This window comes from Mustelus asterias, chromosome 19 (genome assembly GCF_964213995.1).
Source record: "Mustelus asterias chromosome 19, sMusAst1.hap1.1, whole genome shotgun sequence".
NCBI classification, from domain to species: Eukaryota; Metazoa; Chordata; class Chondrichthyes; order Carcharhiniformes; family Triakidae; genus Mustelus; species Mustelus asterias.
The window spans coordinates 30854585-30870243 of record NC_135819.1 but is presented as its reverse complement, the minus strand read 5'-3'; the positions used below and the strand labels follow the sequence as shown (position 1 = coordinate 30870243).

Here is a 15659-nt window from a genome sequence, read left to right as displayed (position 1 = left end):
GAAGCTTCAAACATGTCCGGGTGCATTTTAAAATAGTCACAGCTAAAAGCCACCAAAACCATCTTTATTTCCCCAAAACGCTTGCTGGGGTAGACGCAGAGAAGTTTCCATTCGAGAGGGAGATTAAATTAAAGGGCTCAGATGGGCGGCGCGGTGACACAGCGGTTAGCCTCACGGTGTCAGGGACCTGGGTTCAATTCCGTCCTCGGGTGACTGTCTCTGCGGAGTCTGCATGTCACCGTGTCTGCTCCGGTTTCCTCCCGCAATCTGAAAGACGTGTAGGTTTGGGGGATTGGCCATGCTAAATTGCCCCTTCGCGTACAAAGATGTGCAAGTTAGATGGATTGGCCATGGGAAACGTGTGGGGTTAGGGCGGAGGAGGTGGGCCTGGGTAGGACACTCTGTCAAGGAGTCAGTGCTGATTTGATGGGCCGAATGGCCTCCTTGTGCACTGTAGGAATTCTATGATATAAGACATTCACTAATCAGTTCAAAAGGGAATTCAGGAGAAAGCATTCCACTCAGTGGTTAGATTGTGGATCTCGCTATCACAGGGAGTAATTGAAGAAAATAACACTGCTGCATTCAAAGATAAACACGAGGCAAATAGGAACAGAAGGATATGTTGAGGGAGTTTGATGAGGTAAGGTGTTCGCAGATCATGTGGTGCAGAAATATCAGATCCAAAATCTTGTTTCTATGCTGTAAATATGATGCCATTCCCCCCCCCCCCCCCCGAGTTATCTCATCCCCCCGATTTGCTGCACTAATCTCTTATTCAGCAGCGTCAAGTATTTCTGGTCAATTGAATTTCTTCTTGAATTCGATGAGTGACTCTCTCCTGCCCACACGATACAGGACTCCAATGCAGGCTGTCATTCCCCTGGGTGCTCACATCAATCCGCACTCGGACAGCGGGCTGATTAAAGTCTAACGGCCGCAGCACTCTCCGAGCTGACAGAGGCATACCTGCAGTATCTCAATTATTTTCAGCTTGGTATCCATGACAGTCACGTCCTCGTTCTCCGAGGCGTGCGCCTGTTTCCCGGGCAACGTCCTGACTGGGCTGTCCGGACTCTCCAGCAGAACCCCCGGCAGCAGCGACCCTCGACTCAGGACCATCTGCGTCATCATCTCGCCCACTCCGTGGATGGTCCGGATCACATTGTTCCCTGAAAAAATGATGGAAAGGGATGAGGTGGGGGCGGCACGGTGGCACGGTGGCGAGCACTGCTGCCTCACAGCGCCAGGGACCTGGGTTCGATTCCCGCTTTTGGCCACTGTCCATGTGGGTTTCCTCCGGGTGCTCCGGTTTCCTCCCACTGTTGAAAAGACATGCTGGTTAGGTTCATCGCCCATGCTAAATTCTCCCTCAGTGTACCCGAATAGGCACCAGAGTGTGGCGACTAGGGGATTTTCACAGTAACTTCATTGCAGTGATAAATAGGCCTACTTGTGACACTAATAAATACATTTTTAAAATGAGATGAGGTGGGGGAACGGACAGAGAGCTCACACGGTTTTGCCTTTTCTTGAGCTCCTGATGAGACACCAAGTGGCATTTTCTCAGTGTGGCAATGCTGAACACAGAGCACGCACTGCCACCATGGTGTCCTGCGCGTGGGAGGTGGGATAATCGGGGGGGATTTTCCAGCCCTTGGGAATTACACTGGGAATTGACTGAGCAAAGCAAGAACCACAGGCAAGAGAAGAAAGAATCTGCCTTTGTATAGCACCTTTCACAACCTCAGGACATTTCTTAATGCTCCCCAGTCAGTGAAGTAAAAAGCATCGTCGCTGTTGTGACGGCAGCAAGTGTGTGTACAGTAAGCCCCCCCGCAAGGAGCAGCGCAATAATGGCTGACTAGCTGATTTTTGCGATGTAGACGGAGGGATAATTATTGGCCGGGGCACCGGGGAGAGCACCCCTGCTCTTCCCCATAACTGCCACTGGCGCTTTCGGGCAGGATTCCCCAATCTCGCCCATCCCGGTCTCGCTGCCAGTGAGAAGGGAGAATTTGGCACTCAGCCAAGACTCCAGTCACTGCAGCAGCACCGGAGAATCCCAGCCGCAGACAGGGTCGGAGGTTCCACCCGAAGGGCATGCCAGGGCTAACATCCCATCTAAAGGGTGGCACCCAAGGCAGTGTGGCACTCACCCAGCATGGCACTGGGGCACCAGACACGCTTTCCTGCTCAGGTCTCGGATGTGGGATTTGAACCCATGACCTTCCGACTCCGAGGCGAGACTGCTGCCCACTGAGCCACAGCTTACAGTGCGCCCCCTTGAGGCAGCCTGCCTGACAAGTTCCCGGCCGTGTGAATGAAGATCAGGCCTCGATGTTGGCAGGATCACTCCCCTGCCCCACCCGACATGCTTTACTTCCCTGAATCCAGGAAACTCCAGGTCAAGGGACAGGAAAATCTACCAACCCACAGCCCCCCGCCGTCACTCAAACCTCTGACCCCACAATTGAGTCAGAGAACTCAACTGAACATCATCTCGGGACATGGCACCAGTCAGATCTCAAACAAGTGATCTCTAGAATAAGAATCAGATCTGCAATACGTTCTTCCTGATGTCAAAACAAGTCTGCAAGTCACACGGCACAGCGAGTAACGCAGTAATCAGGCAGTATTCAATGTAGATCATGGAAGAAAGCGGCTCAGAGTAAACTCATCGCAGTAATGATCAGTTAGAGTACACACAACACGTGTCGAGACACTCCATTCTTCCTAATTACAGCACAATTCAGGGATTACGATGTTCTGGCATAACGCTGCTTCCAATGCAATTTTAATCCGGTTAGAACTAACCCACAGAAGGCCAGCCCATTTCTAATGCTCAGCTTTGTCTATTGGACCAAGTGCATCTTAAGATGCAACATGAGTAATTACCATCAGAGGTTTGTGTTGCAATGCGTCGTGCTGAGCTCCTATGCACTGGGGAAGCTATGTGAAGGCCGTCAGTTTGTCAGTTTTACAGGGCGGCACGGTAACACAGTGGTCAGCACTGCTGCTTCACACCGTCAGGAACCCGGGTTCGATTCCCGGCTTGGGAGACTGTCAGTGCAGAGTTTGCACGGTCTCCCCGTGTCTGCGTGGGTTTCCTCCGGGTGCTCCGGTTTCCTCCCACTGTCCGAAAGACATGCTGGTTAGGTGGATTGGCCATGCTAAATTCTCCCTCAGTGTACCCGAACAGGTGCCGGAGTGTGGCGACTAGGAGATTTTCACAGTAACTTCATTACAGTGTTAGTGTAAGCCTGCTTGTGACTAATAAACAAATAAACTAAAAAAAAGCTGTGATGTGAAACTTGTTATAAAGTTTATTTTAGATGACGGTGATGGGGGGGGGGGGGGGGGGGGAAGGGGGGAGGAGAAACACGGGTGTGAATTCAAACTGACAAGTGAGGGTTTGTATGGTTCAATCACTTCACACGTTTAATCTTTATTTAGCTTCTGGCTCTGCACAACGCTATTGCAGAGCTCAAAACCTACCTCCATCTTGAAACTTGCTCAGTCTTTCCAAATAGGAGGGTGGGTGATTCTGGACACAATCCAGAATGGCCAGCAGCGTCCTGGTAAGTCTCAGAAGCTCACTGAAGCTGTAAAACCCAAAGTAGATCAGGTTCCGAGCCAGATTCACCACCTGGAAAAGCAACAGGAGCATTCGGTCAGTTGATCCCCACCAGCCAATCAACAGAGTCAATGCAAAGTGGACATTCCCAATCCCAACATCTCGGGGTCGGCCCACTTCAGTGACAAACTGCAGGATCGCGTCTCCATGTTGTCAAAAACAGGGGATGGCCTATTCTCAGCAACACAACATTACTCCACGTTCTGTTACGCACCACAAAAGTCAGCTTGTTCTTCTCCTTGTTTCCAAAGGGAAATGGCTGAGTCACAACATCCTTAAGGTAATCCTCCACAAAGTCCACCGTAAGAGCAAACTTGTGCTTTTTGTCATCACGCGAGGAGTCAGTGAATGAGTCATACCTGCCCAAAGATTAACAGAGAACCTTCATCAGACAGAAACCTAACCTCAGATTACACAACTGTCACCATATTGGCACTAATGCAAATCCTGACAAGTACAAAAGCAAATTAACTTTAACATCAAATGTACATCATGAAAAAGCATTTTAAAACATTTCATCGTGAACCTGAGATTCTATTTCTTTCTTCCAAAGAAACATGGATTAACCAATAAAATACTCTCTTGTCATGATGATGTGCCGTGTGCAAAATGGAATATTAGCCTTCACTTTCACTGGTTGGTCAGATATATACTGAACTTCTTTAAAGGGACTTGTGCCACACAAAGACATAGGCTTAAGATGGCTGCCACAGGTCACCTGACACATCAGCATTGGTCTGTTTCTGGAAGTTTCCATTGTGGGTCACAATTAGGAATGCCAAGGCAAAAGGGCCTATGAAATTTCACACCTGCTGGTATCAAAGATTACTTCAAACGGTGGACTGAGACTTGTAACCTGCCCTCACCATCCGCATTCCTATAAAGCTACATGCCATCAGGCAGAGACACAATGTACAGGGACAAATGGCTATGAGGAAAGTGTTGATATGTTCTTCTTAGCTTATCACGGGAAGAATGGACCATGCAGACATGATGGGTGACATTTTTAAAAACTAAACACCGAGGCCATAACACAATAGCCAAGGTCTACCCAGACATAAGCTAATCAAATCCCTTCTGTGGAATACTAAATCATACGGATGCGCTCAACTGACTGGAATCATCATTTTACAACACCCTGGTTCATTGTGAAGCCGCCTGGAGTGGAAGGAGTTGAAGGCAGTGATGTGGTTGCATACCTCTCCAAGATCCTGCCTGATTAGATCTTACTGGGGGCAACAGGCGGAGAAGTTCTGAAGTTGTCTTATTTGGCAAATCCTTAGTTGGCCAAAAGTTACCCTCCTCTATTGTATAACTTCTAGTTTTGTGGCCGCATTCCCCAGCGGATAGCCCCTGGAATATCCCATGCCAACAGCACACAGGAGTTTCCAGACAATTATCTTGTGCATGGAACCATCCAATATCCAGATTTAAATCAGAGACTTCAGAATGGGCCGACCAACTCTCTCAATAAACTAGCTTCCCAGGAAAAGGATTTTCCCACTGCCTCAGGAAAGCAGGCAGCATAATCAAGGACCCCACGCACCTCGGACATTCTCTCTTCCAACTTCCATCGGGAAAAAGAAAAGTCTGAGGTCACATACCAACCGACTCGAGAACAGCTTCTTCCCTGCTGCCATCAGACTTTTGAATGGACCTACCTTGCATTAAGTTGACCTTTCTCTACGCCCTAGCTATGACTGTAACACTACATTCTGCATTCTCTCCTTTCCTTCTCTATGAACGGTATGCTTTGTCTGTACAGCGTGCAAGAAACAATATTTTACACTGTATGCTAATACATGTGACAATAATAAATCAAATCAAATAAATTAAAACCACTTCTAACTCCTGGGTAACTGTGGTACTGGCCCCTCTCTGAAACAACCTCCCCCAATTACTCCCCCTCCCCACACCTCCGACAATTGTACCTTGTTCTGGATACACAAAGAAGTGGATACAGTTTCTCTATACAGCGTTGAACCCCTATTGAACCCTCTGTTCTATATTAATGGCCATGCACTACCTTGGAAATGTTTCTCCTCCTAATTCACGAGTATTTGTGCGCACACACTGCTTTGAAACCAACCTCGGTTGATTCCGCAGGAGTCAGAGACGTTTTTTATTTTTTAATTCATTTATTCATGGGATGTGGGTGCCACTGGCCAGTCCAGCATTCATTGTCCATCCCTAATTGCCCTCGAGAAACATAGAAACATAGAAGATAGGAGGCAGGAGGAGGCCATTCGGCCCTTCGAGCCTGCTCCGCCATTCATTACGATCATGGCTGATCGTCCAACTCAATAGCCTAATCCTGCTTTCTCCCCATAACCTTTGATCCCATCCCAAGCGCTGTATCCAGCCACCTCATGTATACATTCGGTATTTTGGCATCAACAAATGAATTCTACAGGCTCGCCACTCTTTGGGGTGAAGAAAGTTTGGGAGAAGGGGTGGTGAGCCACCTTCTTGAACCGCTGCAGTTCCATGTGGTGTAGGTACACCCACGGTGCTGTTAGAGAGGGAGTTCCAGGACTTTGACCCAGCGACAGTGAAGGAATGGTGCTATATTTCTAAGTCAGGATGGTGTGCGGCTTGGAGGGGAACCTCCAGGTGGCGGTGTTCCCATACATCTGCTGCCCTTGTCCTTTTAGATGGTAGTGGTTGCGGATTAGGAAGGCACAGCCTGAGGAGCCTTGGTACGTTGCTGCAGTGCCTCTTGTAGATGGTACACACGGCTGCAGTTCATGTGGTGTTGGTACACCTAGAGTGCTGTTAGGAAGGGAACTCATTTTTAGGTTCTGTAGCAGTTAAACGCAGATGTGTAGCTTTCTGAGCTATTTCAGAGGGCCATTAAGAGTCAACTGCACTTGGGTCAGATGACAGCAGATTTTTCTCTAAAGTACATTTAGCAAACCTGATGGGGTTTTCTGTCGCTATTGCGGTGACTATTTCTTTCTTCAATTCCAGATTTTTACGACTTGAATTTAAATTCCACCAGCTGCCATGGTGGGATTTGAACCCTTGTTCCATGAGCATGAGCCTGGGCCTCTGGATGACTAGTCCTGTGATATCGCCACTATCCCACTGCCTCCCACCTGAGACAGCCCCTGATCATAACCAAATTTAAACAAACACAATTAGGTTTTTATTCATTCATGGGACATGGGTGTCACTGGCTGGCCAGCATTTATTGCCCATCCCTAGTTGCCAGAGGGCAGTTAAGTGTCAACCACATTGCTGTGGGTCTGGAGTCACACGTAGGCCAAACTGGGTAAGGATGGCAATCTCCTGCCCTAAAGGACATTAGTGAACCAGTTGGGTTTTTCTGACAATCAACAATGGTTTCACGGTCATCAGTAGATTCTTAATTCCAGAGTTTTTATTGAATTCAAATTCCACCATCTGCTGTGGCGGGATTCAAACCCGGGTCCCCAGAGCTGGGTACAATTTTGTCTTTTTAAAGGCATTTAGACAGTTACATGGGTAAGATGGGTGTGGAGGGACTAGCTTAAATGGTAAAAACTGGGCGGCATGGACAAGTTAGGCCGAAGGGTCTGTTTCTGTGCTGTAAACCTCTATGACTCATATTGGGAGAAGCAGATCCACTGGTTTTGTTCTATCAGGGTGTCTGCTAAAACCGCTCGGAATTAAGTAAAGGTGGAAAGGAGACATACTCGTGAATGGTGATCTTGGTGGGGATTTCTGTCCACAGCCTGGCGTATTTCACCGGGGTGACTGACTCCTGGGGGTCTCGATCCACGTGCATGTGCAGCATGAGCCGGCAGAAGGAAGCCCGGAGGTCGTAAGGGAGGCTCTCATCAGACATGCAGCGAAGAATGAGGTCCACTCCGAGCTGTGTCGAGATCTGGTCGATGGCGAGGTACTGGCGGTCGAGGCACATCCTCGCAAACAGGTTCAGCTGGTACCTGGAGGGAGGAAAGAGGAGAGTGGATAGACACAAAAGCTGGTGAGTAAGGTCACTGTCAAATCATGCCTCCATCTTAAACAGGAGCTCATCGAAAACTCTGCTGCCCACTGGTTAGCACTGCTGCCTCACAGAGCCAGGGACCCGGTGCGATTCTCTGCTTGGATCACTGTGTAGAGTTTGCATGTTCTCCCCGTGTCTGCGTGGGTTTCCTTTGTGTGCTCCGGTTTCCTCCCACAGTCCAAAAAATGTGTGGATTAGTCATGATAAATTTCCCCTTAATGTCCAAAAATATGCAGGTTAGGTGGATTGGCCATGCTAAATTGTCCCTTGGTGTCCAAAGATGTGCAGATTTGGTGGATTGGCCATGGTGAATGCTCAGGGTTGCGGGGATAGGATGGGGGGGATGCTCTTTTCGGAGAGTTGGTACAGTATCGATGGGCCAAATGGCCTCCATCAGCACCACATAGGGATTCCATGGTCCTATAGCCTGACTCACACATGGTCTCACTCACCCATCACCCCAATCACTCCCAGTCCAGCAACACCCATCTTTTATTTCTTATCCTTGCTTTCAAATCTCTCCATGGCTTTGCGAACTCCCTGTTTTGTTAATCCATTTTATTCCCACATCCCTCCTAGATCGCTCTAATTCTCTCCAGGAATCCCCCACCCCACCTCTCCCTCCTTCATTGCAATATTCGTTAAAGCTTCTCTCTGGCCAATCGCCAGCCCTGAAGTCTGTTTCTTTGACTCGATGTCAGTGGTTTGCAGCGAACGCTTCCCGGAGACCTTTGGGAAGTTTTGCTATGTTAAAGGAGCTATGTAAATGCAAGTTGTTGTTGTAGGCTCTTCCTACCCCCCAGGGGAATCCAGGCTGGATAATAAATGCTGCGCCACAGTTTTGCCCACATCATAAGAGAACAATTTCTGTTTTCAAAAACTTGCTTTAATAATTACCACAGAACAATTACCTGTAGTATGTCAAAATATCCTTATCATCTTTATTTCCCTCCTTTGCCTCCTGAGCGAGGTGCCGGATAGACTTGCCGTGAGGTTCCTTGTCTCCATCAATCCAGTATAACCAAACCTCATCATCATCAATATCATCTTCCAGCAAGCAGCTTTCCATACTGAAATCCCCACGGTTCGACAATAGCCTTCACAAAGCAGAACATTCAAAACAGCGACATAAGCTTCACAAGAAAACGGGAGTTACAAAGGACTGTAAGTAACTACAGCGCAGGAGGAGCCATTCATCCCATTTAATCCATGCGGCTCTTAGTAGAGGAGCCCACTCCGTCCCACTTGCCCCATCTAACTCCCTACCCTCCGAGTTTGTTTCCTCTTGATCTTCTCCAGGGAAGGTCATGTTGAAGTTGTGTTGAACTTTGGTGAGGCCACAGCTGGAGTACTGTGTGCAGTACTGATCGCCGCATTATAGGAAGGACGTGATTGCACTGGAGCAGGTGCAGAGGAGATTCACCAGGATGCTGGATAAAAGCAAATTACTGCGGGTGCTGGAATCAGCTTTGACAAAGGGTCATCTGGACTCGAAACGTCAGCCCTTTTCTCTCCTTACAGGTGCTGCCAGACCTGCCGAGATTTTCCAGCATTTTCTCTTTTGGTTTCACCAGGATGCTGCCTGGGATGGGGCATTTAAGCTATGAAGAGAGGTTGGATAGGTTTGGGTTGTTTTTGTTGGAGCAGAGAAGGCGGAGGGGTGACCTGATCGAGGTGTACAAGATTGGGGGGCATGGACAGAGTGGATAAGGAGCAGCTGTTTCCCCTTAGTTGAAGGGTCAGTCACGAAGTTCAAGGTGAGGGGCAGGAGATGTAGGAGGGGATGTGAGGAAAATTTTTTTTAGAGCGTGGTGGCGATCTGGAATGCGCTGCCTGGGAGGAGGCGGGTTGCCTCACATCCTTTAAAAAGTATCTGGATGAGCACTTGGCACATCATAACATTCAAGGCTACGGGCCAAGTGCTGGCAGATGGGATGAGGTGGGAGGCCAGGTGTTTCTTGCGGTGTCGACGTAGACGCGATGGGCGAAAGGGCCTCTTCTGAACTGGATGATTCTATGATTCTACACACCCCTCTTAGGCAGCAAAGTCCAGATCATTACCGCTCACTGCGTAAAACATCCTTCCTGTCCCAAACCTTAAATCTGTGTCCCCTAGTCCCATCAGCCAACGGGGACATCTTTACAGCCATAGATTCAGTGTATATTTTTATGAACCTCTGCAGGTTTGTAAACAGCAAAACATTCCCACAAGCCAATTGGACCTCACCTTCCTTTGGAATAATTTCACAGGCGTTGTTTCACATGGGCCCATAACCCTTAACCCCTCCAAAGAAACAAACTTTACAACAGTCCAAAAACCAAAAATCATCACCCATGATTCCCTGCAAGGAAGGCCCAATTCACGGCTGTCCAAATAGTTGCCTTGTGAAACAAAATGGGGAAATATTGGAAAGACAGCTCAGGCTGTGGAGAGAGATAGAGTCACTGCTCCAACAGCCAAGGTGCTTCTGACATTTTCTGTTTTTATTTCAGATTTCCAATGTCCTAGACTTTTTGTTTTAACTTTTTTTGATTCATTCGCGGGACATGGACGTCGCTGGCAGGGCCAGCATTTATTGCCCATCCCTAGTTGCCCTTGGAGGGCAGTTGAGAGTCAACCACATTGCTGTGGCACTGAAGTCACATGTAGGCCAGACTGGGTAAGAATGGCAGATTTCCTTCCCTAAAGGACATTAGTGAACCAGATGGGTTTTCCTGACAATTGACAATGGTTTCATGGTCATCAGTAGATTCTTAATTCCAGATATTTTTTATTGAATTCAAATTCTACCATCTGCCGTGGTGGGATTCGAACCCAGGTCCCCAGAACATTAGATGAGTTTCTGAATTAATTCTGGATTAACTGCATTGTTGTACCATTAAAATCCATCAGGCTTCAGGCATGCAAATAATAACTCTGGACTTTTCCAATAAATCTTAGAATTAACACGGATAAATGCACAATTTAGCAGAATAAGAATGTATTGATAACTTTACAAGCAGATGACACACTGGTTAAAAGGAACATGGCCCCAGCAGGGGTGATATAAAAACGGCCAGTTAGAAGATATGCAATCCTGTAAAGAACATTACTGCTTACTTGGTTTGAATGAGAATGTCAGCATTAGATGCATTTAGCATGAATTTGCAGATAAGTTCCTGAGTGACTGGGATCGCAATGTTGTTGGACACACAAAGGTCTGACAAGTAATCCAAGAACCTGCAAGGAAATCAATGCCACAAATCAGTGAGTATTTCAGCATAAATCCCCACACAGTACGCTGTAGTACACCTTGTCAACACATGACCAGAATCAGCTGGCGAGCTAATGATGAGTTAAAGGTTCTTGACATGATTAACTGGGCAAAAGAAAATTCATAATTTCCAGTCAGGAAGAGATATGTGGGCAGCAAACTGATTAAAATTTCTAATTTGCTTGGTCGTACTGAACTTAAATATTTCTGAAAAGAGATATGCGGCTAAAGTTTCTCATCCTTCACTCATCAGGACAAATGCAAGAATTCCAAATTTCAAACAATCACAACAATTTATACTACAGGAGAAAAGTAGGGTAAATTGTAGAATATTAAAGTAGAATAATTAATAATTGTTACAATTATACCATTAATAATAATAAATAATGGTATAAAATTGTGATTCTTTGAAATTGGCCATTCTTGTGTTTGTCCTGATGAATTCAGCAAAATGTTTCTTTTTTTTCAGCAATATTCAAATTTTGAAGTTTTTTCTTACTTATTCTGATTTTCTTTCTCTCTTTTATTCCGATCTCGATTTCTCTTACTGTCCCCGATTTGATCCCTATTTCCTTCTCGGTTATTCCAGTCTATTTTTTGCTTTATCTTTTACTCCTATTGATTAAGGGACAGGATGTTGGTCCCATTGGTCTTGGCATTGTTGTAAACTTGCCACTATTTCAGTGAAAAGATAATTGGAGTTGAAAGCACACGACATTCTGTTGTTCCAGCACTTTCTGAGCTATTATGACAGCGTTAAATGTATATTTGGAGCCTCATCATTTTGAAGACCGTAATTTTGTTGCAGTTCAGTCCTGTGGCACTGCCTATTTTGCATTCCTTGTTTTTCTTTCTCACGTTGTCAATTTAATGCGAGGTAGGTCCATTCAAAAGTCTGACAGCAGCAGGGAAGAAGCTGTTCTTGAGTCGGTTGGTATGTGACCTCAGACTTTTGTATCTTTTTCCTGACGGAAGAAGGTGGAAGAGAGAATGTCCGGGGGAGTGTGAAATATTAGATACAATAAGCATAGTGAGAGAGGGAGTATTGGAGCGACTGACATCCTTGAGGTTGGATAAATCACCAGGACCAGATGAATTACATCTCAGGCTGTGGAATGAAGCCAGGGAGGAAATAGCAAATACTCTGAGGATCATTTTACAATCCTCACTAGATGCAGGCGAAGTACCAGAGGACTGACTGTCTGTGAACATTGTACCATTATTTTAAAAAGGCGGCGAGGGATTGACCGGAAAACTATAGGCCGCTGGGCAAATTATTGGAAACAATTCCGAGCGACAGGATAAACTGTCTCTTAGAAAGATGCAGATTGCCCAGGGGTAGTCAGAACGGTTTGGTTAGCGGAAGATCGAATCTTACTTATTAGAAATATTTGGAGGAAGTAACAAGGTGGATTGATGAGGGTAGTGCAGTGGATGTTGTCTGCATCCATTTCAGTAAGGCTTTTGACAAGGTCCCATGTGGCTGATTGGTCAAAAAAGTCAGATCTCTTGGGATACGGGGGAATGTTTTTTGATTTGATTTATTACAGTCACGTGTATTAGTATACAGTGAAAAGTATCGTTTCTTGCGCTCTAGGTGGGAGATTGGATCCAAAATGGACTCAGTGACAAGAAACAGAAGGATAATGGACAATGGACGTTTTTATGAATGGAAAACAGTTTGCAGTGATGTTCTACAGGGCTCAGTGTTGGGTCCTTGCTGTTTATTGTAAATATTAATGATTTAGAAATAAATTTGGGAGACATGATTGGGAAATGTGCATATAAAAATGGTCATGAGGTTGATAGTGAAGAGGATAGGTGTTGTCTCCAGAATGATATCAAGGGTTTGGTGGAGTAGGCAGAGAAGTGACAAATGGAATTCAATCCAGAAAAGTTGAGCTAATGCATTTGGGGAGGGAAAACAAAGCAAGGGACTACTCAATAAACAGGAAGATAAGAGAGAGGTTGAGGAAGTGAGGTATCTTGGAGTGCATGTCCACAGGTCCTAGAAGATGGCAGGATAGGTGAACAAGGTGGTCAAGAAAGAACATAGGCCAGATGCTTATCACTGTTCAGGCCAGTGAGATTTTCCAACCCCGCTGCAGCGAACAGAGATTTGGCTGGCTGCCAAATTCTCCGACTTCGCCTGGAGCGTCCGCCACCGGTAAGATTGCGCGAATGCTTTCCTGTGCCGGTATTGAATACAAAAGCTGGGGTATAATGCTGGACCTGTATAAAATGCTGGTTAGGCCACAGCTGGAGTTTTGTGCACAGTTCTGGTCACCATGTTACAGGAAGGACATAACTGCTCTGGAGAGAGTGCAGAGGAGATTTACAAGAACGAGCCAGGGCTTGAAAATTGCAGCTCTGAGGAGAGATTGGATAAAGCGAGGGTTGTTTTCCTTAGAACAGAGGAGGCTGAGGGGTGAACAAATTGAGGTGTACAAAATTACTAGGGGCCTAGACAGGAAAGGCTGGCTTCTCCTAGCCGAGGGGCCAATTACCAGGGGCACAGATCCAAGGTGATTGGTGGGAGGATTAGAAGGGGCATGAGGATAAACTTTCACCCAGAGGGTGCTGGGTGTCTGGAATTCACTGCCTGAATTAGCAGTCGAGGCTGAAGTGTTCAACTCATTTGAAAGGTACCTGGACCTGCATCTGAAGAGCTGTATAACCTGCAAGGCTGGAGACTAGGAGCTGGAAAATGGGATTAAAATCAGATGCTTTGGTTGTTTTTCTCTTCTTTGGGCAACACAGACACAATGTGCAGAATAGCCTCTTTCTGCATTGCAACTCTTCTATGGTTCTACGATCCATAGGAGGACATATTGCCAGCTCTCCCAACACCCCCCCCATCTCCCAGCCCAACCACAACGGGCTGGCAAAATTCAACCCCTTGTCTCCACATGCGGCTCCATCTCGTGGGCTTGACAGAGTTCCTCAGATCAACCAAACAAACCTGACCTCAGCTACGCTTGACGTATGAGGAGTGTCTGAGGACTCTGGGTCTGTACTTGATGGAATTTAGAAAGATGAGGGAGGGGATCTCATCGAAACTTACAGAATACTGAAAGGCCTGATAGAGTGGATGTGGGGAAGATGTTTCCATTAGTAGGAGAGGTCAGGATCTGAGAGCACTGCCTCAGAGTAAAGGGACGACCCTTTAGAACTGAGATGAGGAGGAATTTCTTCAGCCAGAGGGTGCTGAATCTGTGGAATTCATTGCCACAGAAGGCTGTGGAGGCCGGGTCATTGGGTGCATTTAAGACAGATATAGATAGGTTTGTGATTGGTAAAGGGATCAAAGGTTGCGGGGAAAAGGCAGGATAATGGGGTTGAGAAACGTAACAGCCATGACCGAATGGCAGAGCAGACTCGATGGGCCGAATGGCTTGCTTCTGCTCCTATATCTAATGGTCTATTGGCCTTCTGATTGGTTGTGTCTGCTCCCATCCCTTATTGGTCAAGTGTAAATTTAAACATAGGTTTTAGAACCTGATTTTTCTATCTGAATATAAATGAACAGATGCAATACTATGGCACCGAGACTTACGAGTATCTGTTTAGATCACGGGGCGGTAGACGGATCTAAGTGAGAGTTTTCCCCAAAGAGACGTCCACTGAAGATTAAGATTTAAGCCACAATGGAAGCAAAACACATTGGGAAGAGAGAGAAAAAAAGACTAACTGCGCGCGCACCATCTCCTCCCCACCTGGGTTCTCTGTTCCTCCTCAGCAAGTTGACAAACGTTTCGATTTCCTTTGCTGTAATGTGTTTCTCCAGCAGCTTCCTATTATTGTGCAACAGGGCTGTAATTGTGTCTTCCGCCAATACATCATATCCAATTTGGGATTGCATGACGCCGAACATCTTTGCAATGTACTCCTGCGAGGAAGAGACAATATTAAAGAGAGTTGGGTGGCGGGATAGCAGTGGAGAGCCACGTTCAGAGAGGTACCATGGATACAATGGGCCGAAATAACTCCTTGCGTGTTGCAAAAACGGCCAATGGAATAAATCCATACCCGTTCTTCACCCGGACATTGTGTATTTAAAGTATCTCTGTTTTAGCCACAAGTGTTGAAAAGGTACACATTCCGAGCATCGTTGTCAATGGGCAGTACCGACCTGATTTTTCCGATAGTCCTGTTGGGAGTGTCTAAGTACCCGGTAACAGAGCCGCAGTACATATCGATAAGGAGCATATCTCTGATCTCCCAAGTCTTCCAGCCTTAACATCGGTCCTTCTCCTTTATCCACGAAAGGGGCCTTCAAAATTCCAAAGATCTGTCACAGAAGATGACAAAAATAAAGATAAAGGCATTAGATTCTGACAGGGATCTCAGTTCCACATGTGGCTCCTTTGTACAATCCATTTCTGCTTCCCTCGACATTAACTGTCACCACCCCCGTAGCGATAAGTAAAGCAACAACAGGAGTCACCAATCAATCCCAAGACTTGCCTCGCCACCCAATTAGATCAGGGCTGATCCGTAGCTCGACTCCATTTACCCACTTGTTTTCATATCCCTTCATACCTTCTCAACCTTAACCCAGCATTCATAGCCTTTTGTGGGGGAGGGGCTTCCTAGCCCAAGTGGATTTCTTTTTATTTATTCTGTCGAAGGTTGTGGCGTTTGTTACCCATCCCTGATTGCCCTTGAGCTGAACATGGCTTGCTAGGCCATTTCAGAGGTTAGTTAAGAGTCAACCAGGTTGCTGTGGCTCTGGAGCCACATGTAGGCCAGACCAGGTAAGGGTGGCAGATTTCCT

The 15659-nt window shown here is 46.6% G+C and overlaps 1 protein-coding gene across 5 annotated transcripts in view; it reads right to left on the bottom strand.

Moving 5' to 3' along the window:
• itpr2 (inositol 1,4,5-trisphosphate receptor, type 2) overlaps positions 1–15659 on the bottom strand; it is a 252424-nt gene that overhangs the window by 137099 nt on the left and 99666 nt on the right. For all 5 annotated transcript variants that reach the window (XM_078235257.1, XM_078235259.1, XM_078235258.1 and 2 more), the window contains 8 exons: positions 15015–15173; positions 14599–14771; positions 10729–10848; positions 8540–8725; positions 7315–7566; positions 3852–3996; positions 3499–3649; positions 970–1172 (listed from right to left, as the gene is read on the bottom strand). In XM_078235257.1, coding sequence (XP_078091383.1) covers positions 970–1172; positions 3499–3649; positions 3852–3996; positions 7315–7566; positions 8540–8725; positions 10729–10848; positions 14599–14771; positions 15015–15173 — 1389 coding nt within the window. The remainder of the gene's footprint in view (positions 1–969; positions 1173–3498; positions 3650–3851; positions 3997–7314; positions 7567–8539; positions 8726–10728; positions 10849–14598; positions 14772–15014; positions 15174–15659) is intronic.